This window comes from Gossypium hirsutum, chromosome D10 (assembly GCF_007990345.1).
Source record: "Gossypium hirsutum isolate 1008001.06 chromosome D10, Gossypium_hirsutum_v2.1, whole genome shotgun sequence".
NCBI lineage: Eukaryota > Viridiplantae > Streptophyta > Magnoliopsida > Malvales > Malvaceae > Gossypium > Gossypium hirsutum.
In genome coordinates this window covers 21,458,821-21,476,991 of record NC_053446.1, presented here as the reverse complement: position 1 = coordinate 21,476,991, position 18,171 = coordinate 21,458,821, and the positions used below count along the sequence as shown (strand labels likewise).

Below are 18,171 nucleotides of genomic sequence, written 5' to 3'. Positions count from 1 at the left end.
CCATATCTCAAAGTCATTACAAAATTTAACTATTGCACAATCGAACATTAGAAAACTCAAGAACCATAGTACTTTTGTACCTATATAATATTTCTCAAATGTATATATATATTTAAATAAAATCTTTTAACCAAGCACAAACCAAATTCATTTACACTATATTTAATTATATACATAAATTCATACCATAACCAAACTTGCATAACTTATAATATTATCATATGGTTAAACCAAATTTCCCTATTACAAATCAATTACACAAACATGAGCATAACAAAATATTTTTTATTAAAAATCAATTTAACGTAGCCAAAATATTACTAAATTTGTTTATTACATTAAATACCTAAATTGGTCTCACAATACCAATACATATACGGCATATCCATTATTTGTTTTAACACATATATTCGATCCATCCATATAAATAATAAATCATATATCATAAATCAATACATAACTCAAACTTATATTTAGTCAATTACTCTATAATAGCCGATCATAAAGTAGCTGCCAACCAATTCTTCATATTTCAATTTATAATTCATCAACTAAAATTACTTACTTACTTACTAAAAAAACACATTGTATACATTATCTAACTAATTCCACGTAATCAAACATTACTTAGCTTAATACCTATATCAAATATACTCACACCACATACTTACGTGCTAAGAATTTATAATTCAAACACTACCTTGAGCATGTGTATACCTCACCTTATAAATACTGTCCATAAAAAAATTTATATAATAATCAAAACATAATCAAGCCATATCTCCACCAAAACCTAACATAGATACAAAATGCTTAAGCCATTTTCGCATGGCTTTAATATATACACTTTCTAAAATAAGTTATTTCCCACCCAACCTATACATGCCATAATTTCAAAAGATATTTCAATTTATAAAATACCGTAGTTAATCGATAGTGTGATAAGCTTTACTGACGATCCCCGATCTCATAACTACTTCAAGATCTATAAAACAGAAATACACAAATACAAATACACAGTAAGCTTTATAAAGCTTAGTAAATCGTAAGCATAATTAATATTTAACTAGTAAGAATTAAAGGCACATAATTAACATACAAAGATATTATATATATAATTATAATCACACTTTTATCACATATACATGTAAGCTAATAACCAATTTTGTTCTTGTATAAATGTTCATAAACTTTTACTTTAAGTAAAATAGGTATCAACCAAAATTTAATATATGCATATATATATATATAACCATAACAATTCAAAACTTATATATTCATACCATATATACTTCCAAATAAATAACTTACCTTAATTCCATAAATTTATTCAACTAACTTATACCTGTACATACATTTCAAATACATAGCATCTTCATTTACATTACTTGTCAAACCAATCGAAAATAAATAGAATAATAAAATAGTCGAGAAATTCATACAACGCCAACGTCCCAGACGTGGTCTTACATGTAATCGCAAATTGATGCCACTGTCCAAAACAGGGTCTTACTCAAAAATACAAATCGATGCCATCGTCCCAGACATGGTCTTACACGAAAATACAAATCGATGCCATCGTCCCTGACGTGGTCTTACACGAAAATACAAATCGATGCCATCGTCCCAGACGTGGTCTTACACGAAAATACTTATCAGAAAATTTCCATACAATTTCTAAGGTTCAAATATGCTTACAGACATTAAATATCAGTTAATTCGAACTCAATTAACTTATCTCTTATAACAAATATATATATGTATATTCGGCCAAAACCTCTTAATACATCTAATGGTTCCATATATTATCTATCTACTATATAACATGAATTTAACAAAATTTAAATGCTTATCGACTTACCTCGGATGTCGTCGACCATTAAATCAGCTACTCGACCACCTTTGTCTTTCCCCGATCCAAATCTTTTTTCGTTAATTCTTGATCTAAATATATTCAATTTAAGCTTATTTCAACACCATTCTATTCAATTTAGCCTAAAAACACATAAATGGTCAAATTACAATTTTACCCCAACATTGCACACTTTTTACAATTTAGTTCTTTTTACTCAAAACACAAAATACACAAAATTTGACTACACTCCTTTAGGGCCGAATATTCCTAGTATCTTTACAAGCCCACATATTTCATTTATTTCACATTTTAACCCCTAAAAAATTTATTTTTATAATTTAACCCTAATTACTCAAATTCATCAAAAATTCAAAGACAAAACATATTAATCTTTCACATATCTTTCATATTTCATCATAAAATATCACAAATCTCAAGCATTCATCAATGGTACATTTCAAAATCATCAACAATTCATAAAATTAAGGCATGGGTTTTAAAGTATTCGAAGCAACGATCTCAAAAACGTAAAATTTATCGAAAACCGAACAAAAACGAACCTTGAATTTAAGCTTGAATATGGTCGAAACTTGACTAAGCTTTAATGGCTTTCTTCCTTCTTTGTTTCGGCTAAGAAAGATGATAATAATCTAATGTTTTCATGCTTTTAACTATCTTATATTATAATATTTGTTAATTACTAATTTAGCCTTATTTAAATAAATATAACTTATATATATAATAAGGTTAGTTTTGTCCTTAGTCATCCACTAACTATTTAGTGGTCTAATTGAATGTTTAAACCTTCCAAATAAAAAGACAACAACAAATAGATACTTCTAGCTTTAACCCCTAAATTTTTATTTTTACGCGATTAAGTCCTTTTTATTTAATCAGTTACTCAAACAACAAAATTTAAACACGAAAATTTCACACAATCAAATTCACACATAGTAAAATCCCAAAGTAATATTAAAATATTTTTTAACTCAGATTTGTTGTCCCGAAACCGCTATGTCCGATTAGGGTCGAAATCGGGCTGTCACAAATGGTCGGAGTTGGTGCGTAGAGGATGGGGGTAGGATTCTGTATATTTGTTCTACTTATCTGATTTTGTTATCTGTATTTGGAATAGACCTTAGTTCGATTATGTATCTGACTGTATTTGAGATTTCTGTATGTATTGCATGTCTATTTTTATTGGGTTACACACTGAGTTTACGAAAACTCACATCTGTTTGTATGTTCTATTCATGTAATCCATAGGCTTAGGCAGATCGGTGCGATGGAGTCTCACGGTAACCACGAGTTGTGAACTATTTTAATATTGGTTTTTATTTATTATAAGTATTATTTTTCCGAGAGTTTTGTAATTTTTGGACTCTCTGAACTGTTTGATTTTTATTCTGGTTTTGGATGTGTTTTAACCTTTATTGCGACATTTGTCTAAAATCACATTTTTACAAAAACAAAAGGTTTGCCAAAAATACAAACTGGATTTCTAAAATATAAATGGTTTCTAAACTTTCGTTGTAAGCAATGTTTTGACAAATGGATTGATTAAATAATGTTTTTAGTAATAGTCATAAAATTTGGACGATTTACCGAACCACTTTTCAAAGCTTTGTCAAAATAATATTATTCTCAAAACCCTTCTTCATAACATTACCAGATTTGGCCATAACGTCTAGGCCGAGTTTGGGGTGTTACATTTAATGGTATTAGAGCCAGGTTACAAAACTTGGGCTGTGAATTTTGCGTTCCAAAATTGTTTTTAAAAAAAATTGGTTTTTAAATAACTTGGACCATTTTTAGTAAGTATGTGGTACATCGAGTCTCCAACGCCGATCCTGTAAGTACTTTTGAATTTAGATAGAACTTCCTGAAAACACTATAGTTAGTACTTTATGAGACTGTACTAAGTTAAAGTTAGAGACTGTACTGAGTGAAAGTTAGAGACTGAAACTTCTGAAAAACTTCTGAACTTCTGATAATTTAAGCATAAAATATCTTCTAATAAATACTGAAACTGATACATAAAATTTTATAATGTAGATTAATTTGAAATATACGATGAGCGCTCGTAGAACTCACGGTCATAGTATTCGTGGGTGCAGTAGAGTCGTAAGAGGTTCGAGCTAAGTCTTCCTCTCTGAGTAGTATGCCAAATTTAGATACGAGTGAGACACTAGTTTTACCAGCTACTGAGACTAGGTCTCAAAGCCAATCGGCTGAGGACGATGCACTATCCCAAGCCATGTTGACGGTGTTGGAGAGGGTCTCCAGACCCCATTCTAGATCTAGGGGCCGTGAGTTGATAACTAAACAACTCCGGACTAATAGAGCTAAGTTGTTCAGGGGTGTCACTGGAGTCGCCCCTACTATGGCCAAGTATTGGTTGGAGGCCACCAAGAGGATCATGAACAACATCGACTGTACTTCTGAGCAGAAAGTAAAGGGTGCAGTCTATTTGCTTCACGGTGAGGCATATCGGTGGTGGTTGTCAGTTGAGGAGGTTACTCAGCCGGATCGTTTGAACTGGGACTATTTTAAAACTGCTTTCAAGGGAAAGTATGTGGGGGCGAGCTATATTGATACTCGTAAGCGTGAGTTCATGAATCTCACGCAATGTGATAAATCTGTGGCCGAATATGAGGCTGAGTTTCTGAGGTTAAACCGCTACACTTAAGGCTTGGTGGTGTCGAAATATGAGAAATGCGTCTATTTTGAGGATAACTTGAGGGATAATCTGATGGTATTGATTGCTCCACAGAAGGAGTCAGAGTTCATAGTTATAGTAGATAAGGCAAAGATCGCCGAAAAGGTTAAGTGCGTAGAGCGCCAGGATAGGGATCGTGAGAGAGGTAAGAATAAGAGGGATTTGAAACCCTTTATTTCTATTTAGAGACCTAAGAAATGGGCCAGACCTAATGGGCCTATTAGAGTAGGGGTTCCTGTAGCTCCTACTGGGATTCAGTCATGTGGTGATTGTGGTAGGCGCCATCCGGGCGAGTGTTGGAGGAGGTTAGGAGCTTGTCTGAGGTGTGGGTCTTTAGAGCATCAAATTTGAGAGTGTCCACAGTGTGCTAATCAGATACAAGCTTCGGGACTGAGTTCTATATAGCCTTAAAGGGTAATTCAGCAGCCACCTAAGGGTCGTGGACCAGCTAGGGGTGGTAATGGTTTGGGCTAAGGATAGAGAGTATCGGGCAGAGGTGCTAATCAGACTGAGATGAGGCAGCCTACACTGGTTTATGCTACTTGACGTCGAGAGGATAGAGACGCTCCTGATGTGATCACGGTTACATTCTTTATTTTTGATGTTCCTTATACTACTCTGATAGAAATAAGTTCTACACATTCCTATGTAGCTAGTACTATTTTCGATAACTTGGGGATTCCTGTGGAGTGCACTTTTAGTGAGATTATCGTACTGAGTCTATTAGGGCAGTATGTTCGAGTAAGTAGACTTTATAAGAATGTATTGGTGGAAGTACAAGGGACTGTGTTTCTGGCAAATTTGATGGAGCTACTGTTTGGAGAGTTTGACTTGATTCTGGTTATAGATTGGTTGGTTGAGCATTGAGTTAGTCTGAACTATGCAACTAAAAGAGTTGTTCTGAGGACAATGGATGATAAGAAAATGGTTGTGATCGGTGAGTATCGAGATTACTTATCCAATATGATATCCACTCTATTGGCAGAGAAATTGGTTCGAGAAGGGTGTGAGGCGTACTTGGCCTACGTTAGTGTTTCAGTTTTTGGGGACTCTTCTGTCAGGGATATCAGAACAGTGAGAGAATTTTTGGATGTCTTTCCTGAAGAGTTATCGAGTTTACCTTCGAATCGAGAAGTGGAGTTTGACGTTAAGCTTCTATCAAGTACAGCTTAGGTGTCTATCGCTCCCTACCGAATGGCACCGAAGGAGTTTAAGGCTCAACTTCAAGAGCTTCTGAATCATGGTTTCATTCGTCCTAGTGTGTCTCTAGGGGCACCGATTCTGTTTGTAAAGAAAAAAGATGGTACCATAAGGATGTACATCGACTACCGGTAGTTGAATAGTGAAAAATAAGTATCCAATTTCGAGGATCGACCATTTGTTTGATCAATTTCGAGGGGTTTCAATGTTCTCGAAAATAGATCTTCATTCTGTGTATCATCAGCTTAGAGTTAAGGAAAAAGATGTTCATAAGACGACATTTAGGACCCGTTATTGGCACTACGAGTTCCTAGTTATACCCTTTGGTTTGACGAATACTCCAGTTGCATTCATGGATCTAATGAATCGAGTTTTTTAGCCTTATCTGGATCAATTCATCGTGGTCTTCATCGATGATATTCTGGTTGACTCTAAGACTAAGGATGAGCATCTTAGAGTAGTGCTTCAGATACTTCGAAAGAAACAGCTCTACGCTAAGTTGAGCAAGTGTGAGTTTTGGTTGCGAGAGGTAACTTTTCTAGGGCACATGGTTTCTGTTGAGGGGATCCGAGTTGATCCTAGGAAGATTGAGGCAGTGCTTGATTGGAACAGCCTAAAATGTTTCTGAGAGCCGCAGTTTTCCAGATCTTACGGATTATTATCAGCAGTTTGTTGAGGGGTTCTCATTGATTGTAGCTCCTTTGACTAGGCTGCTGCGCAAGGGTGTTCCTTTTTTCTGGAGTAATACGCAACAATCGAGTTTCGAAAAGCTCAAGTCTGTTCTAACTCAGGATCTTATTCTGATGCAACTTGAATCTGGTAAAGAGTTTGTAGTGTACAGTGATGCGTTGCATGTTGGTTTGGGATGTGTACTGATGCAAGATTGTAAGGTTGTGGCTTATGCGTCCCGTCAACTTAAGTCACATGAGGGGAACTACTCGACGTATGATCTCGAGTTAGTTGTTGTGGTATTTGCGTTAAAAATCTGGAGGCATTATCGGTATGGTGAGAGGTGTATCATCTATACTAATCACAAGAGCCTCAAGTACCTTATTACTCAGAAGGAGTTGAATCTTAGACAACGTCAATGGATTGAGCTGCTCAAAGATTATGACTGCACGATAGAGTATCATCCTGGTAAGGTCAATGTGGTGGTCGATGCTCTCAGTCATAAAGCGATGACTGATTTAAGAGTGATGTTCGCTCATCTTAGTCTGTTTGATGATTTGATTATGTTAGCTGAGTTTCAAATTAAGCCGACTTGGATTGATCAAATTCAAGATAAACAGTAATGGGATAAGTCTCTAGCTTTGCGATTTTGTCAGATTGAGAGTGGCAGTACTTCCGATTTTAGACTGAATAAGGATAGAGTTCTGTGTTTCTGAGGTCGAGTTTGTGCACTAAATGATTCTGATCTGAAGCAGTCGATTCTAAGGAAGGCGCATAGTAGCCCTTATGCTATACATCCCGGTGGTAATAAAATGTATCATGGTCTTCATGAGCTGTACTGGTAGCCGAGTTTGAAATATGAGGTTACAAATTTTGTTGCTCGTTATTTGACGTGCCAACAAGTTAAAGCTGAGCACCAGTTACCTTTGGGTTTGCTTCAACTTGTTAAGATTCCCTTTTGGAAATGAGAACAAGTGACGATGGGACTTCGTTAGTGGGTTGCCCTTGACACCCACTAAGAAGGATTTTGTTTGGGTCATCATGGATCGATTGACGAAGTCCACCTATTTTATTCTGGTTTGGACGGACTACTCTCTGTAAAAGTTAGCAAAGCTCTACCTTTTTGAGATTGTAAGACTATATGGGGTTCAGGTTTCATTAATTTCTGATAGGGATTCTCGCTTCACTTCTCGATTTTAGATGAAACTGCATGAGGCTCTGGGTTCGAGATTGGACTTCAATACTGCGTTCCATCCTCAAATCGATGGTCAATATGAGAGGGTGATTCAAATATTAAAGGATATGCTTTGGAGTTGTGTAATTGATTTTTGAGGTAATTAGGAGGATTTTTCACAGCTAGCGTAGTTTACCTATAACAACAGTTTCCAATCTAGCATTTAGATGACACCTTACGAGGCTTTGTATAGTCGTAAGTGTCGTTCTCTGTTATGTTGGACTGAGTTAGGTGAGCATTGGTTTTGCATCCTGAGTTGGTTTCTAAGACTAATGATAAGGTTAGATTAATTCGAGATCGTCTGAAGGTGGCTTTTGATAGACAGAAATCCTATGCAGATTTGAAGATGAGAGATATCGGGTACTCTGTGGATGACTTCGTTTTTCTCAAGGTTTCCCCGTGGAAGAAAGTTCTGAGATTCGGTCGTAAGGGCAAGTTGAGCCCTTGGATAATTGGGCCGTATCAGATTTTGAAGCGTGTGGAACCGATTGCTTATCAGTCAGAGCTACCCCTAGAGTTGGACAATATCCATGATGTATTTCACGTCTCAATGTTGAGGTGGTATCAGTCAGATCCATCTCATATTTTCTCTATTGAGGAGATCGAGGTTAGATCAGATTTGTCTTTTGAGGAAGAGCCAGATCAGATATTGGATCGCGATATTAAGGTTCTAAGGAGGAAGTTCATTCCATTGGTTAAGGTTCAGTGGCAGAATCATGGCACTGAGGAAGCCACGTGGGAACCTGAGGACTCGATGCATCAGTAGTATCCTGATCTATTTGGATCAGGTAAATTTCGAGGTTGAAATTTCTTTTAGGGGGTAGAGTTAACGCCTTGCTTAACTTATTTTCATTTCTGTAAATACCTGACATAAATGTACATCTACTTTAGTGGCTAAGTGTTCTAGGTGTCTGAGAGGTCTTGGGTTCAAGTCCTGCTTTTGGCAAATTTTGTTATTTTTCTAATCTTAACTTCATCATTGGTGAACTAGGTTATATCCTATCTTTAGTAAACTCATATTAGAATGAGTCTGTTGGTTTGAGTGGTAAGGAGTTAATGTGTTGGAGGTCCTGTGTTCAAATCCTTGCGTGAGCGATGGTGTTAATTTTTACTCGGTTGTTTGACAGAGTTTCAGTAGAGCTAGAATTCTAAGAATCAAGTTGCTGGTTAGGGGGTTAGTGGGGAGTTGGGATTTAGTAGGGTTAGAGTAAATTAAATGGATTTTATTTTATTTTTATTTTGTGTTTTTCCCCAAAAAAATTCTCTCTTTTCTTTTTGATGTTTCCTATTCCCTCTTCTCTTCTATTCAATTTTCCTTTCTTCCTCTCCTTTTCGGGTTCAAATCTAAAGGGTGCTACTCTTATTTTCTTTGGTTTATTATTCCAATTCACCTTCTTTTGTGTAATTTTCGACTACGTTCGGTTCGGTAAGTCTTATGTTGGTATGATCTTAATGTTTCTTGGCTAGTGTTTTAATTGGGGTTTTTGTGTTTACTCTAGGTTAAGGGAAGGGCAAGAATCAGTTGGTGCTCCGACAACGACCTGAGTGTTAGGGGTTTCCTGTTCGTTGACAATAAGTACGAATGCGTTAATTGTTGTTGTAGGGCTCCATTTATGGAATATTTTCGTTTGAGTTTCGTAAGTGTTTACTAAAATTGGGTGTTAAAATACTGTTTCTTAGGTTTCGGAGGTCTCAGGAGTGCTGTAGCATTAAAAACAAACCAGGTGTGTTCCCAAAACACGAAAAATTGAGTTTCAGTGAAAGCTGAAAAAGCACTCTGTCGACGCCACACGGGTGTATGCCTGGCCATGTGGTTGGTTGTGTACAAGACACGACTGTGTGTTTGATGAAGGCGTAGCCGTGCGCAGGACGCGACGGTGTAATGGTGTAAGTGTGGTCGTGTAGGTCATACGGGCCAGGCCAAGTAAGGCATGTGGGCTACATGGACGTGTGTGTTTTGGGCCAGACCGTGTGGGCCTCACGAGCATGTGGGCCCATAATTCTAAAATTTTTCCTAAGGTCGCACGGGTTGTTCCAATCGACTGTGGGTTACCGTAGGGTCAGTAAGGGCTAACCAAACCCTAAGTTATGTGATCTAATATTCTAATAGTCTGCTCTGAGTAGGACACCGTTATGCATGTCTGAATATTCTGTTAAATATATATGTTATCTGTATACGAGCATGCTAAGCATGATATTTCTATATCTATATTATGTATATAAGTTTGGGGTGAGAATTGGATATCTGGAGGAAGTGATCTATCGGCAACCTTTCACCTATATTCTGACAGCTCAGTTGCATATTATCAGTGATGTGCCGTGTCGACTCTATATGGTGTGTAGGGATGGGTGGGTGTTTTTAACCCCAGATGGTGTGATGGGATGATTGGAGTTGGTGTGTAGAGGATGGGGGTAGGATTTTGTATATCTATTCTGTAACACCCCTAACCCGTATCCTTCTCCAGAATAGGGTTATAGAGCATTACCGGAGTTTACAAATTAATTTTCAGACATTTCATTTCATCAAGCATTCATATTTATAACCAGTCAAAATCAGAACATTTATAAGTTAACATTAACCAATTTAACTATACAAGTCATTATAACTAAAATCAAATCATCCAAAATTACTGATAGAACCAATAGATAATATGATATATCTCCCACAAGCTTTCAACCCAATCGAGCTTTCGATAATCATTTCAAAACATCTAATAATTATACATAATACTAATAATAATTCAATTCCAACAATAAAACACACACATATATATAATGTTCATTACCAAATAGCATTCAGTTCAATTAAAATTATACAAAATATAGTTCATACGAACTTATCAGGCTAAATTGCAGAAATACCAAAATTGAGGGACATTTTAGAAAATTTCTATTTTTCTCGAATTTCCACCCAATCTTGATCTAAATTAATATTTCATTCAATTAAATAATTTAAATAATAAAACAATTCATTTCATGCAATTTGGTCACTTTTTGACATTTTTACAAATTTACCCTTAAAGTTTCACATTTGTTCAATTTAGTCCCTGAACCTAAAACATGTAAATTGACCATTTTTAATGAAAATTCATGATAGTTGAGTAATCATATATTTTCCTCCTCCTCCTCTCCATTCCACATCCTTAATATATATAACATGCTTATATGTAATATAATCTATAATTTCACATTTATTTATATTCATTCAAAGTTGTCCACTAGAGTCATAGTCACTAAATTATTTATATCTTAAGTTACAGAACTCCAAATTGAGATCCGTAAATTTTACATGAAACTAGACTCACATATATTCTTACCATAAAATTTTCAGAATTTTTGGTTTAGCCAATAAGTATAGTTTATTCTCTAAAATCATCCCTGTTCTGCTGTCTGACAGTTCCGACCCTTCTTCACTAAAATTTAATTATATCTTCATACAGAATTCAAATGATGTTACCATTTGTTTTTATTGAAAATAGACTCTTTAAGGATTTAAACATATAAATTTAAGGCTCTAATTATTTTTCTCCAATTTTTTATGATTTTCCAAAGTCAGAACAGGGGAACACGAAATTATTCTGACCTTATCTCACAAAACCTATTATATCTCATAATTTAAAATTCCATTGCTTACACAGTTTCTTCTATGAGAAACTAGACTCAATAATATTTAATTTCATATTTTTTTCATCCTCTAATTCAATTTATACGATTTTTGGTAGATTTTCAAAGTCAGACTACTACTGCTGTTTCAAAACTATTTTAGTGTAAAATGTTGATTACTAAGTCTATAACACTCTTATTTTCCTTCTCTACACTATTTCTCAACACTTTCTCTTATTTTCTCTTCACTAACATATCAAGAACATATAACCTTATATAATAAAACCCAACATTAATATCAATCTCATACTTTTTCAATAATATCAAACTCAAAAATATATTGAAATCATGATGTTCTTACCTTGCTTAATTGACTTCAATCTTTAACTTGATTTTCTCTCTCCTCCAGCCCCTATTTCTTGAATCTAACTTGATATTCTAGCTCCCCATAGTCTCCTTGTCAATTTTATCTCTTGGTGGCTATGGAAATTCCTTTGATTTCTAAGTGAAAATGGTGGATTTTTCGTGAAAGGACCAAATTGTAAAGAAAACAAAGCTTTCTTTCTTCCCCCCTTCTTCTCACGTTAATGCATGCAAAAATGGGGGAAATGGCTGCCCTTTCATCCTTTTTTCCACACATATATATACTAAATAAATTAAGAGTAATAAAATAATATCATTTAAAAAAATCAAATTAAAAAATTAATAAACTAATATTTATTTATTTATTAATCTAAAATATCTCCAATATCATCATTATCTTCTAGATTTCTCTCTCTTCTAATTGACCATTTTGCCCCTAATGATCTTTTAAAATTCCATCCTTGAGTCACCACTTAATTTGGTAAAATTGTGATTTAGTCCCTCAAACTTATTCACCTTTTTCAATTTGGTCCCAATCCATCCATTTTTCTTAGTTTCTAGATTATTCCACCCTTAAAATATTTACACCATTGGTCCTTCAACTTTTTCATGTTTACCTTTAACCCCTTAACTCTTGAGTATTTACTCTTGGGTAACAAAACTTTTCTCACTTTTACGATTTAATCCTTTCTTGAATTAATATGTTATAATATACTTCCCAATATTGCCATAACTCAAAATTACCCCTTTTTAGCACTTTATTTTCTTATTTTACTATATCAGAGATATTATCTTACTTTCCTCGCTATAGAAATTTTCAGGGTATTACATATTCTGCTTATCTGATTTTGTTACTTGTATCTGGAATAGACCTAAGTCTGATTTTGTATCTAACTGTATTTGAGATTTCTGTATGTATTGCATGTCTATTTTTGTTGGGTTACACACTGAGTTTATGAAAACTAACATCTTTTTGTCTATTCTGTTCAGGTAATCCATAGACTTAGGCGGATCGGTGCAATGGAGTCTCACGATGACCACGAGTTGTAACCTGTTTTAATATTGGTTTTATTTATTTTAAGTATTATTTTTCTGAGAGTTTTGTAATTTTTGGACTCTCTGGACTGTTTCATTTTTATTCTGATTTTGGATGTGTTTTAACCTTTATTGCGACATTTATCTAAAATCACGATTTTACGAAAACAAGGGTTTTTCCAAAAATACGAATTGGATTTCTAAAATATAAACGGTTTTTAAACTTCCACTGTAAGCAATGTTTCCACTTATTGATAGCCAGTAGTAGAGTTATGTGATGTTGTGATTTAGTGGAATTTTTAAGTGGACTCTCATGATTTTTGCTTTTTTATCAAATGAATTTTCACTTCTTCTTTTTTGTTCTTAGTGACTAGGGAATTTTGGCTAAATTAGGTTTATATGTTATTTTTTAGCCATTTAGGCTATTTTTTAAATTAGGAAAATAAGTCAATTTTGGAGAGTGAGTGAGTGAGTGAAAGCGTGCCCAGCTGGATGCGCTTTCACACACTCTCTCTTATGGTTAGGATTTTTTATGGTTAAGGTTAGTGTTTTTTTATTTTTGTTAGGGTTAGGGTTTTAGGGTTTAAACTGTGAAAGTTTATAGGTAGGTGCAAATGGAAAATCATGACACATTATCAAAAGAAGACGGGCTTGTGGATGATAAATAACTATTCTGATCCACATACATGTGTTGTAGTAGGTGCGTGATGCGATCACTCAATTTTCTCACAAAATGTGTCTTAACCGCGATATTTGTTTTTCCTAAAAACGTAACTTTAACTCATAACTTGCAAGTGTACCTTGCCAACATACCCTTTGAATATATCCTTCGAACAGTGGACGCAATCGTATATCAAGGGTCTACGGTATGGGCACATGACAATGAACTTAGCTGAATGCATCAATTCTGTACTAAAGGGAACGCGTCATTTATCGATAACCTCGGTTATCAAGGAAATACACTTTCGCCTCGCTGCCTTATTCTCAAAGCGAGAGACAACATATGCTAGCAAGATTGCGAGCAGACACATTTGGTGCAAGAATGCCATTAAAGAAATTAGACATGTAATGTCTCAAATTCAAGGTTATCGGAATAGTGGTTTCGTAACCACAAATCCGATTTAAAGAGAATTTTATTTTAACTTTTTTTGCATAAATATTGATATGATAGGAAAATCGTATGAAAATATCGATAGAAAAATTTTACCGATTTAGTGGTTAGTTAGAAAAAGAAATTATTGAAGAAATTGGGTAAAAACAAGGTATCGAGACCTCGATCTTGTAAAACCGAGTCAAAAATATTTTTATAAATATTTATGAAATGTTAGTAATATGGTATTAAAATTTCGTTAGAAAATTTACATGTTTGGGTAGTCAATTAAGTGAAAAGGACTAAATTGAAAAGTTGTAAAAGTTACTTGAAGGATTAAATATCTCAATTATTAAATGAGGAGGGACATAAATTGTAAATAATCCCAAAAGGAGATATTTTGGGCGGCATAAGCTGAGAAAAATCATGAGAATTGGTGAAATAAGGGTAAAATGGGAAAATAACAAATTTTACTAACATAAAAATGGGACCAAATTGGAATATCTAGAATTCTCTTTATTTTTCTGCATTCTCATCGGCCAAAAACATCCTAAGGGTTTAACCAAGCTGGTTTTTCATAATTTTTGCACCAAGTGAGTTAATCCTTACCTTTTTCTTCTAATTTTTATGTTTCTAAGACTTTTACAATTAGGTCCTATTACTAAATTCATTAGTTTTTATTTTATGAATGAAATTGAAAGGTTCTATGAATATGTGCTGGAATTTTATGATGAAATAGAATGAAATTGAAGCTTTAATTTGTTTATGGGATGATTTTATTAGGTAATTTCAAAAGAAATTGATTTGTAGGACCTAATTGTGAAAAGGTTTGGAATTAAAGTCGAGTGCTAAAATTATGATTTCCAAAAGTTATAAAGTAGTTTAACGTGATGGGATAAAATGTTAATTGAGAAAAATTAGCTCAATTGAGAGGTTAATTGAGCATGGATGAAATTATCATTTATTGAAAGCTTAGGGGAATAATGGTAATTAACATCATGAACAAAAACAGTTTTGGACAGCAGCAGTAGTCTAACTTTGAAAAATCACCAAAAATTGTATAGATTGAATTAGAGGATGAATAAAATATAAAATTAAATCGTATTGAGTCTAGTTTCTTATAAAAGAAACGGTGTAAGAAATGGAATTATAAATCATGAGATATAATAGATTTTGTGAGAAAAGGTCAGAATGAATTCGGGTTCCCCTGTTCTGGCTTTGGAAAATCATAAAAAAATTGGAGAAAAATAATTAGATGCTTAAATTTATATGTTTAAAATAATTAATGAGTTTATTTTCAAAACAAACAAACAAGCACATCATCCCAATTCTGTAAAATAAGATAATCAATTTTTAGTGAAAAGGGGTCGAAATTGTCGAACATTGAAACAGGGGAAATTTAAAGAATAAACTGTACTTATTGGCTAAACAAAAAATCATGAAAATTTTACGGTAAGAAGATATGCGAGTCTAGTTTCTGGAAAAAATAGCGGATCTTCATTTGGAGTTCCGTAGCTCAAGATATAAATAATTTAGTGACTATGACACATTTGAGATAGCTTTGAATGCACTATAAATAATAATGGAATTATAGAGAATGTTACATATGAACATGAAATGTAGTAGATTAATGATTAAATTTATTTATTTAGATCCAAAAAATTCAAATACGAAGCTAGATCGAGGAAAAGTAAAAGTTCGAGATTAGTAGATTTTTGTTTACGAACAAGTATCGAGGTAAGTTCGTGTAACTTGAATTATATTCTTAAATGCTTGAAATATATTTTTGTTGATGTGAATATGATTTGGATGTTTCTTGTATGATAATTGATGAAGTATTGATATTCTTGATGAAAAGAGAAAATAAATCTCGGTTGAATGAATGGAAAATTCTATGGATCTCTGAAAAGGAATTGACGATAAAAAGGATCTAGCTCGGACGGGTGATCCTATCCTGATATAGCTCTCCCGAAGAATATGTGGAAAATGGATTTAGCCCAGACGGGTAATCCAAATTAGGGTCTGAATTTAGCCTGGACTGGTAATTCAGATTCAAGCTCATTAGAGTAATTGTCTTTGCAGGGGATTTAGCCTGGACTGGTAATCCCGACAATACTCTATGAGTTTATATTACAGGGGATTTAGCCTGGACTGGTAATCCCGCTGTAAAGGTGAGGTTCGCGGGAGTGTGCTCTCTGAAATGGAAATGTGCGCACATGAATATGAATTGACGGACCCGGATCTGTACACTAAAGTGTAACTCTGAAAATCCATCGAAATTCAAAGTAGTTCAACGGGATAAATATGGAAAAATAACAAGGGAATGGAAATTATGGAATTGATGAGCTCATCAATCATGGTATAAATTATTGATACATGGAAATTATTGGACTAATTTGAATGTTGAGTTTGTGCATGATAGGGGAATAATGTATGGAATGGGTGTATGAATGTCTATTGCATTGTACTGGAAATATTAGGTAAGTATAATTCTTGTTACATGAACTTACTAAGCAAAAAGTGCTTACCCTGTTTCTTTTTCCCCTGTTTTGTAGTGTTAAGAGCTCGGAGGTCGAATTCGGTCAGAGACGTATCACACTATCAACCTCAAAATCTCGGTATATAAAGAAACTTTATTTTGAAAATCAATGGCATGTATAAGCTAATAAAGTAAATGTTAATGTAAAATGAATGTAAGGTTAGCCGTTGGTATGGCTAACAAATCTTAGTTTTGGTATGTGAAGAGGTTATCTTATGGATATGTTTGAATTTATCTTGAAAATATGTTGAAATGGATTGGTTGTGTTGGATTGGTCTCGATTTAAAATTGCAGGGAATATTAGATATTTATATAGGGGTTATATTGTGTTAAAAAAAACTCTGGAATTTTGCAAAAAATTTCTTATAGTTTCGATTCAATTCTAGTTTGCTCCCGACGTATTTTTTTGGGCTTCGGAGGCTCATCCAAGGGACGTCATGACATGTTTCGATAAATGAATAGTATTTAAATCATAATCACAAAAAATTTATTCGGTAAAATCTGGTAATGCCTCATACCCTATTTCTGTGACGAATATGGGTAGGGGGTGTTACATTTGTTGGTATGAGACCTACGGTTTAGCCGATTCTTAGACCGACGTAGCAAATATGAGATTGGCTATACATGACATTTAAATTTTTATTGATAGTGTGATATCTCCTGACCATTTGAAATGTGATTTTTTTATAGTAAATGTCTGCCGACTAAGCTCAACCCGAGGAAGCCAGGAGTTATGCTCCGGCTTCAGAACAAAGAGAAGTTGAAGCTACTAGTAGTACAAGGTCCGAGACAAGGGACCAAAGTGAATAGGCTAAAATGGCCTTCTTTCAAATGATGAATGAATGGTTTACTCAGTATATAAGAACTAACCCAGTAGTGCAGCAAGCTCAAGATCCTCTTCCTCCTCCTCCATCGGTTCTCGAGATTCCACAAGGTACAGGTACTGAATTTATCAGAAAAGGGAAAGCTCCGGTTGATAAAATCAAAAAATATGGGGCAGAAGAATTCAGAGCTGCAGTTGATGATGATCCCAACCGAGCTGAGTTTTGGTTAGAGAATACTATTCGGGTTTTGGAGGAATTATCTTGCACACCAGAAGAGTGTCTGAAATGTGCAGTATCATTGCTAAAAGATACAGCTTACCACTGGCGGAATACTAAAGTTTCAGTTGTTCTGAAAGAAGAAATTACATGCGAATTCTTTCAGACCTAGTTCAGAAAGAAATATATCAATCAGAGGTTCCTCGATCAGAAGAGAAAAGAATTTCTTGAGCTGAAACAGGGTAACAGATCAATATCTGAGTATGAAAGAGAATTTGTTTGATTGAGTAAATATGCTCGGGAATGGGTACAATCAGAGGCTGGAATGTGTAAACGATTTGAAGAAGGGTTGAATGAAGAAATTAAGCTACTAATCGGAATTCTTGAAATTCGAGAGTTTGCTACATTGGCAGAGCTAGCTTATAAAGCAGAAGAATTGAGAAAAGAAAAGAAACAAGCTGAAATAGAAGCTCGAGTTTTCAGTAAAAGATCAATGGAAAAATCTCATTTTCTGCTTCAAAGAAATTGAAGAAATACCAAGATCGTTCTACCTCAGCTACTGGGTATTCGAGTAGAGAGCGAGGTTTTCAACGCACTAATCCAAGACCTTCCACCCCATCAATGACCAGTGTTGGCAGTGCTGGTACCCCTAAGCTGAGATGCCAGTACTATAACAAAACTTATTTTGGTGAATGCCGATTAAAGAGTAGGGCTTGTTACCGATGTGGTTCTTTCGATCATTTCCTCAGAGATTGTCCAGAAAGGGGTGAAAAAGAAGCTGAACAGACATCAAAATCGAGTAATCCAGTTTCGAGGGGTAGACC

At 34.5% G+C, this 18,171-nt stretch overlaps 1 protein-coding gene and 1 long non-coding RNA gene across 2 annotated transcripts; one reads left to right on the top strand and one right to left on the bottom strand.

Moving 5' to 3' along the window:
* Positions 1-733: 733 nt before the first annotated feature.
* LOC121222173 (uncharacterized) lies at positions 734-2,485 on the bottom strand. The gene is made up of 3 exons (XR_005919232.1): positions 2,416-2,485; positions 1,862-1,944; positions 734-985 (listed from the first exon to the last, which is right to left on the bottom strand). It is a non-coding gene; the product is annotated as an uncharacterized lncRNA (long non-coding RNA).
* A 1,531-nt stretch (positions 2,486-4,016) lies between these two features.
* Positions 4,017-4,544, top strand: LOC107915387 (uncharacterized). The gene has a single exon (XM_016844551.1). The coding sequence runs from the start codon at positions 4,017-4,019 to the stop codon at positions 4,542-4,544; it is 528 nt and encodes a 175-aa protein (XP_016700040.1).
* Positions 4,545-18,171: the final 13,627 nt, after the last annotated feature.

Bases quoted from the DNA above. Each gene is read 5' to 3' on its own strand.
- LOC107915387 (XM_016844551.1), top strand. From the start codon at position 4,017: ATGCCAAATTTAGATACGAGTGAGACACTAGTTTTACCAGCTACTGAG.